We start from the raw sequence: 9,000 nt of genomic DNA on the forward strand, positions 1-9,000 counted from the left end.
ATTATTGTTAACTAATTTACTGTATGAATTTTTCCCCCTCGTTGTTAAAATTCATTATATGTCAGGGTGCCAGTCAGTGGAAGCACACAGACACGTTGGCCAGCTTTCCTATTCAACTACTTTTTGGTCATTTATTAAGTAACTGACTAATATTTTCCTGCGGGATCTTCTAATTATGTTGAAATAAAAATGTAACTTACAGCGTAAAAACATGGAATCCAGTCAGAAGCGCATGGGCCTCTTGTGCGGTGGAGGAGAACTTGAGCCGCTGGTGTCGTCGGGCTCGGCCTTGCGCTTCCTCTGACTGGTGCCAGCGGGCCTCTGAGGAGGCCTCTCCTCCTGCCTCATGCCCCATGTTCGCAGAGAACTGCTCACATGCACGGGGACATGCACGGACATGACCACGGTGTGGTCATCGCCGTAGTCCGTAATGCCCCAGAGTCCCTCGGGGATGCTGAGCTCATCCAGCTTCCGCAGGTAGTTGCGGCCTTCGATCTCAAGCTGCTGCCACGTGCTGTTAGGGCCCACAGGGATCCAGAAGGTGGAGCTGGAGGGCTCAGCATGTTCTGGCTCAATCTGACTTCCAGGTTGAGTGTCAGAAGCCACAGATAAGGATGGAGATGAGGGCTCATCTTCACCCCAGGCCAAGGGGAGAGCCTCAGGAAGCCCATTAGCATCCTCAGTCGTGGATGCTGGAGCTGCAGGGGAAGCCTCCCTTCTAGAGCTGGGTGATGGCAGCTCCTGTCCGTAATGGTCATCCTCCTCAGCTGGTGATTCTCCATCCCCATGCTGGACACCAGTCTCTGTACCATGATGTACCACTTGCAGCCGTGCAGTTGCTACGTGCAATAGGCTGGGATCCAACTCCTCCCCAGTGAGCCGCCAATAAAATGAAGGGACACTGAGGGCCAGAGACTGCAAGTTCTCCATGGTCAGTGGGCTCCTCTCGAAGTTCACAACCAGAATGGAGATGAACTTGTCCTCCACAAACTCATGAACTGGGACAAAATGGAACACAGAGAGATATATAAGAACATGACAATAACTGGATAAATACTCTACTACAAAATCAGTTTAAAATGAGTCCATGGGCTTCAGATTGTCAGATAAATGAAATAATGTGAATTACCGATAAAGCTAAGAAAGCTAAACCAGAAGACAACATCCATGCATACGCTTACTCTCACACATATGCAAATGAATAAATATTAAATGAAACGCATTTAGTCCTGCACTTTTGTCACTAACAGTGATCTTGCTTTTCATTTTCTTATTATTTAAACAAGATGAGCAAGAATGGGAGACAGAAGGGGAGTATAACGAACGGCATTTCCTATCACATCGTTACATTTTCTCATTTTAAAACTCTGCTTCCAATGTATCCGTTTGCAGTTCAAAATACATTTGTTTCTGTAGATTAAAGTTGAATTATTCAACAGGTCGGTTATTTTACCTCGAAAACCAAAGGTGTTACTTATCAGCTTTACCTCAAAACTAACAAGCATTAGGCCAATGCAGACTTGGCCGTTCATTTCGTCTGTCACATACCGGGAGCTACAACTTTATTATCATTTAATCACTATAATCATTAATACCTTCTGGATCCATGTTCTCCACGTTTAAGGAGTGATGGATTCGAAATCTCATCGAGTAACAGTCCTTTATCTCAACTATCTGCACCATTTTGCCAAGAGCGAGAGTTTGCGCATCCAGAAAGTTTAACCGTTTTTGTTTTATTTCAAACTGCCTTCATTGACCGGAAACCGTAAATATTTTAAACTCTGCGCTAAGACACATTCGCATGGCGTTAGTTTTACCGATTCTGACGGGATAAGAAACGTGCGCAATTTCTCAAAATTACCACACAGTGGAGAATTAATGCCGGCAGGATCTTACTGTCTACAAAGCAAGTTCAATGCAAGTATAACCTTCACAAGTAAGACGAAGCATGGCGGCGGAAAAGAACAACATTTTTATTTTACAATTACTTCAAAATTAGGAACAAAAATACGACCAAAAATTCTTTAGTTTGACATGTGATCAAAATACAGAGTAAACTAATACATGATAGCATGCATGCAAAAGATCAACGGCAGAACAGGGACTTTTAACGTTGTCTGCATTAAAAAGGAATTAACCATCCCTCTCAATATAAAATTGGGATAATTTTTTTCTCTTCAGAGGCCTCCATAGAATAGTGCATCCATCCCCTCACTCATGTGTATAGAGACGTATCCTAAGGCTCTGTCAGCAACATTCAGATCAACAACAGCATCAACAATTTCACAGCTAGTTTTAAAACTTGCTTAAACGCACAGTGATTGCAGAAAATGATAAACAAATTAGGTAATATTAATTAAATTATTAAATTGTGCAGATTAATAGTCAGAAAAGGTTATTGAATTTTACATTATGATAAATGAGAACTATACTTGATTACTAATTATTGTTAACTAATTTACTGTATGAATTTTTCCCCCTGGTTGTTAAAAATCATTATATGTCAGGGTGCCAGTCAGTGGAAGCACCCAGACACGTTGGCCAGCTGTCCTATTCAACTACTTTTTGGTCATTTATTAAGTAACTGACTAATATTTTCCTGCGGGATCTTCTAATTATGTTGAAATAAAAATGTAACTTACAGCGTAAAAACATGGAATCCAGTCAGAAGCGCATGGGCCTCTTGTGCGGTGGAGAAGAACTTGAGCCGCTGGTGTCGTCGGGCTCGGCCTTGCGCTTCCTCTGACTGGTGCCAGCGGGCCTCTGAGGAGGCCTCTCCTCCTGCCTCACGCCCCATGTTCGCAGAGAACTGCTCACATGCACGGACATGAGCACGGTGTGGTCATCACCGTAGTCCGTAATGCCCCAGAGTCCCTCGGGGATGCTGAGCTCATCCAGCTTCCGCAGGTAGTTGCGGCCTTCGATCTCAAGCTGCTGCCACGTGCTGTTAGGGCCCACAGGGATCCAGAAGGTGGAGCTGGAGGGCTCAGCATGTTCTGGCTCAATCTGACTTCCAGGTTGAGTGTCAGAAGCCACAGATAAGGATGGAGATGAGGGCTCATCTTCACCCCAGGCCAAGGGGAGAGCCTCAGGAAGACCATTAGCATCCTCAGTCGTGGATGCTGGAGCTGCAGGGGAAGCCTCCCTTCTAGAGCTGGGTGATGGCAGCTCCTGTCCGTAATGGTCATCCTCCCCAGCTGGTGATTCTCCATCCCCATGCTGTACACCAGTCTCTGTACCATGATGTACCACTTGCAGTCGTGCAGGTGCTACGTGCAATAGGCTGGGATCCAACTCCTCCCCAGTGAGCCGCCAATAAAATGAAGGGACACTGAGGGCCAGAGACTGCAAGTTCTCCATGGTCAGTGGGCTCCTCTCGAAGTTCACGACTAGAATGGAGATGAACTTGTCCTCCACAAACTCATGAACTGGGACAAAATGGAACACAGAGAGATATATAAGAACATGACAATAACTGGATAAATACTCTACTACAAAATCAGTTTAAAATGAGTCCATGGGCTTCAGATTGTCAGATAAATGAAATAATGTGAATTACCGATAAAGCTAAGAAAGCTAAACCAGAAGACAACATCCATGCATACGCTTACTCTCACACATATCCAAATGAATAAATATTAAATGAAACACATTTAGTCCTGCACTTTTGTCACTAACAGTGATCTTGCTTTTCATTTTCTTATTATTTAAACAAGATGAGCAAGAATGGGAGACAGAAGGGGAGTATAACGAGCGGCATTTCCTATCACATCGTTACATTTTCTCATTTTAAAACTCTGCTTCCAATGTATCCGTTTGCAGTTCAAAATACATTTGTTTCTGTAGATTAAAGTTGAATTATTCAACAGGTCGGTTATTTTACCTCGAAAACCAAAGGTGTTACTTATCAGCTTTACCTCAAAACTAACAAGCATTAGGCCAATGCAGACTTGGCCGTTCATTTCGTCTGTCACATACCGGGAGCTACAACTTTATTATCATTTAATCACTATAATCATTAATACCTTCTGGATCCATGTTCTCCACGTTTAAGGAGTGATGGATTCGAAATCTCATCGAGTAACAGTCCTTTATCTCAACTATCTGCACCATTTTGCCAAGAGCGAGAGTTTGCGCATCCAGAAAGTTTAACCGTTTTTGTTTTATTTCAAACTGCCTTCGTTGACCGGAAACCGTAAATATTTTAAACACTGCGCTAAGACACATTCGCATGGCGTTAGTTTTACCGATTCTGACGGGATAAGAAACGTGCGCAATTTCTCAAAATTACCACACAGTGGAGAATTAATGCCGGCAGGATCTTACTGTCTACAAAGCAAGTTCAATGCAAGCATAACCTTCACAAGTAAGACGAATCATGGCGGCGGAAAAGAACAACATTTTTATTTTACAATTACTTCAAAATTAGGAACAAAAATACGACCAAAAATTCTTTAGTTTGACATGTGATCAAAATACAAAGTAAACTAATACATGATAGCATGCATGCAAAAGATCAACGGCAGAACAGGGACTTTTAACGTTGTCTGCATTAAAAAGGAATTAACCATCCCTCTCAATATAAAATTGGGATAATTTTTTTCTCTTCAGAGGCCTCCATAGAATAGTGCATCCATCCCCTCACTCATGTGTATAGAGACGTATCCTAAGGCTCTGTCAGCAACATTCAGATCAACAACAGCATCAACAATTTCACAGCTAGTTTTAAAACTTGCTTAAACGCACAGTGATTGCAGAAAATGATAAACAAATTAGGTACTATTAATTAAATTATTAAATTGTGCAGATTAATAGTCAGAAAAGGTTTTTCAATTTTACATTATGATAAATGAGAACTATAGGTGATTACTAATTATTGTTAAATAATTTACTGTATGAATTTTTCCCCCTCGTTGTTAAAAATCATTATATGTCAGGGTGCCAGTCAGTGGAAGCACACAGACACGTTGGCCAGCTGTCCTATTCAACTACTTTTTGGTCATTTATTAACCCTTGTGTGGTATTCATGTTTTTGTTACTCAGCTGGTATTCGTGGGTATGGTACACCCGCACTGTTTTGGGGATTTAAAAATAATTTTAAAAAAAATTTAAGTCAAACTACTTAACACATGTTGAATTCATCTCACTTTTAAACAATATAGTCAGTAAATAGATTTAATATGTACTATTAAACCCTGCTTAATCACTTTTCTCAATGAAAGTGCTGTTTGCTTCTTTTATTTTTGTGCAGAAATCAATAGTATTAAAGACAGAAGTGCAATATATCATGAATAGTGACCAAATATAAATGGGACAAGGATTCCAGAGCTATCAATATTTATTGTTTTTTCAATTTAACAAATTGAAAAGGATATATTGAAATAAAACAATTCTACAATTACAATGAACACAAATTTCTAGCATTTATACACCACATGAAAAGCAGGCTTTCAGTATGTGTTCCATGCAAATGTATTTTTTGCATTTGATACATGTAAACTGGGTTTTTCTGTCCTTCTTGGGTCCACAATCATCACAGCGTTTCCTCTTGCAGTGACTGGTAGCAACCTAGAATTTCCAGTGTATACCTGCATGTTCCATGCATAAGATGTAACGGCGTCACAGGCAGCCCAAATCTTGATTCCATATTTGGCTGGTTTAGAAGGCATGTACTGCCTGAATGGGCAGCGGCCCCGAAATGATATAAGCTGCTCATCAACAGTTACACTGGGCCCAGGGTTGTAGCACAGCGGAAGGAGTTCCACCCACTTGTCCCACACTGTCCTGATTGCAGCTAGCTTGTCTCTCTGTCTTCGAGCTGGTCAGGTGTCTCGGTTATCAAAGCGGATTATCCTGGAAATGTTATGAAACTCTGTCATAGACATTGTTGCCCGGAAAATTTCTCGGCCAGTATCTGCATCCCATAGGGATTCGGTGGATTCCCCACTGGATCGGAAAACACCAGCAAGTATAAGGAGGCCGAAGTATGCATGTAAGCTGATTTGGTCCATTTCCTTCCACCTCTCTCCAAAAACACGGCTCCCCTCCAAATTAGTGCATTCCAGAATGATTTTCTGGATGGTGTCTGGAACAAAAAGTTCAAAAGAAGACACGATATCATGTGCATGCGTGACTGCCATCCGTGTTGGCCCTGGTTGCATCTTTATCACATTGGCAGCAAGACATGGTGGCTCCTTCCGTGGACAAGAATGCCATTCGATGGTATCATTTTTTGACATCCATATTTCTCCACTTGTCAAAAAGTCAGTTCTGTCGTCTTCTTCAAACTCACTGTCAGACTCCAAATTGACAGAAACTTGATCCTCGCATTCTGAAAATTCTTCATCCTCTAAAGTGAGCACTCCATCCACGTTGTCTTCACTTTCTTCTAAAATGATGTCTAAGGCCTTCTGAGCAGAGATTCTCTTCGCCATACTGGATTGTTTTTAGAAAGAAGCCGCATAAGCAGAGCTATTTATTTGCTGTGTCCCTCCCCAGTTCCATTTTGAAAAGAAATTACAATGATGGGTCTGATGGGATTAGGTATTGTGCATGAATGGGAAAGTTACAGTATTTTTGGGGGTTGGATGGGCATGGAGGAGTTGATGGGGGTATTTATGGTTGATGGTGATGTAAATGATTAGTGTGATGGGTTTAGGTTTGGGGTATTTGGAAGCAATGCTTCTAAAGTGGTGTTATTGTTCTCTTAGTGACAGTTTAGAGACCTACACTGGTCCAATGTATTACTGGAGGTTGGATGGGCATGGAGAAGTTGATTGGGGGTATTCATGGTTGATGGTGATGTAAATGTTTGGTATGATAGGTATGATGGGATTAGGTTTGAGGTATTTGGAAACAATGCTTCTAAAGTGGTGTTATTGTTTCCTTACAGACAGTTTCCACACCTGCATTGCTCCCGGGTCTAGCAGACCGAATACCACCAGTGACATGTAAATGTGTTGGGGGGGGGCACAATATGTACTCGACAACAAATTGTCCCTTACCATGCTCGTTAAAGAAAATAAGCCAAGGACATTGAATCTCAGGTTGAAAAAAAAAATTTGTTGTGTTTTTTTTTTTTTTGGAAACAGTGAACTTGGGTCCCACATACCCGAATACCATAGTAGGGTTAAGTAACTGACTAATATTTTCCTGCGGGATCTTCTAATTATGTTGAAATAAAAATGTAACTTACAGTGTAAAAACATGGAATCAAGTCAGAAGCGCATGGGCCTCTTGTGCGGTGGAGGAGAACTTGAGCCGCTGGTGTCGTCGGGCTCGGCCTTGCGCTTCCTCTGTCTGGTGCCAGCGGGCCTCTGAGGAGGCCTCTCCTCCTGCCTCACGCCCCATGTTCGCAGAGAACTGCTCACATGCACGGAGACATGCACGGACATGACCACGGTGTGATCATCACCGTAGTCCGTAATGCTCCAGAGTCCATCGGAGATGCTGAGCTCATCCAGCTTCCGCAGGTAGTTGCGGCCTTCGATATCAAGCTGCTGCCACATGCTGTTAGGGCCCACAGGGATCCAGAAGGTGGAGCTGGAGGGCTCAGCATGTTCTGGCTCAATCTGACTTCCAGGTTGAGTGTCAGAAGGCACAGATAAGGATGGAGATGAGGGCTCATCTTCACCCCAGGCCAAGGGGAGAGCCTCAGGAAGCCCATTAGCATCCTCAGTCGTGGATGCTGGAGCTGCAGGGGAAGCCTCCCTTATAGAGCTGGATGATGGCAGCTCCTGTCCGTAATGGTCATCCTCCTCAGCTGGTGATTCTCCATCCCCATGCTGGACACCAGTCTCTGTACCATGATGTACCACTTGCAGTCGTGCAGGTGCTACGTGCAATAGGCTGGGATCCAGCTCCTCCCCAGTGAGCCGCCAATAAAATGAAGGGACACTGAGGGCCAGAGACTGCAAGTTCTCCATGGTCAGTGGGCTCCTCTCGAAGTTCACGACCAGAATGGAGATGAACTTGTCCTCCAAAAACTCATGAACTGGGACAAAATGGAACACAGAGAGATATATAAGAACATGACAATAACTGGATAAATACTCTACTACAAAATCCGTTTAAAATTAGTCCATGGGCTTCAGATTGTCAGATAAATGAAATAATGTGAATTACCGATAAAGCTAAGAAAGCTAAACCAGAAGACAACATCCATGCATACGCTTACTCTCACACATATCCAAATGAATAAATATTAAATGAAACACATTTAGTCCTGCACTTTTGTCACTAACAGTGATCTTGCTTTTCATTTTCTTATTATTTAAACAAGATGAGCAAGAATGGGAGACAGAAGGGGAGTATAACGAACGGCATTTCCTATCACATCGTTACATTTTCTCATTTTAAAACTCCGCTTCCAATGTATCCGTTTGCAGTTCTAAATACATTCATTTCTGTAGATAAAACTTGAATTATTCAACCGGTCGGTTATTTTACCTCGAAAACCAAATGTGTTACTTATCAGCTTTACCTCAAAACTAACAAGCATTAGGCCAATGCAGACTTGGCCGTTCATTTCGTTTGTCACATACCAGGAGCTACAACTTTATTATCATTTAATCATTATAATCATTAATACCTTCTGGATCCATGTTCTCCATGTTTAAGGAGTGATGGATTCGAATTCTCATCGAATAACAGTCCTTTATCTCGACTATCTGCACCATCTTGCCAAGAGCGAGAGTTTGCGCATCCAGAAAGTTTAAACGTTTTTGTTTTATTTCAAACTGCCTTCATTGACCGGAAACCGTAAATATTCTAAACTCTGCGCTAAGACACATTCGCATGGCGTTAGTTATACCGATTCTGACGGGATAAGAAACGTGCGCAATTTCTCAAAATTACCACACAGTGCAGAATTAATGCCGGCAGGATCTTACTGTCTACAAAGCAAGTTCAATGCAAGCATAACCTTCACAAGTAAGACGAAGCATGGCGGCGGAAAAGAACAACATTTTTATTTTACAATTACTTCAAAATTAGGAACAA

General features: G+C 42.2%; 1 protein-coding gene across 1 annotated transcript; it reads right to left on the reverse strand.

The window, feature by feature from the left end:
* Nucleotides 1–222: 222 nt before the first annotated feature.
* LOC140583962 (uncharacterized) lies at nt 223–7,982 on the reverse strand. Its single transcript, XM_072707884.1, has 2 exons — nt 7,196–7,982; nt 223–998 (listed from the first exon to the last, which is right to left on the reverse strand). The coding sequence occupies exons 1-2, from the start codon at nt 7,206–7,208 to the stop codon at nt 223–225; spliced, it is 789 nt and encodes a 262-aa protein (XP_072563985.1). The 5' UTR covers nt 7,209–7,982.
* Nucleotides 7,983–9,000: the final 1,018 nt, after the last annotated feature.

Source organism: Paramormyrops kingsleyae, unplaced genomic scaffold (genome assembly GCF_048594095.1).
Source record: "Paramormyrops kingsleyae isolate MSU_618 unplaced genomic scaffold, PKINGS_0.4 ups27, whole genome shotgun sequence".
Taxonomy (NCBI): Eukaryota; Metazoa; Chordata; class Actinopteri; order Osteoglossiformes; family Mormyridae; genus Paramormyrops; species Paramormyrops kingsleyae.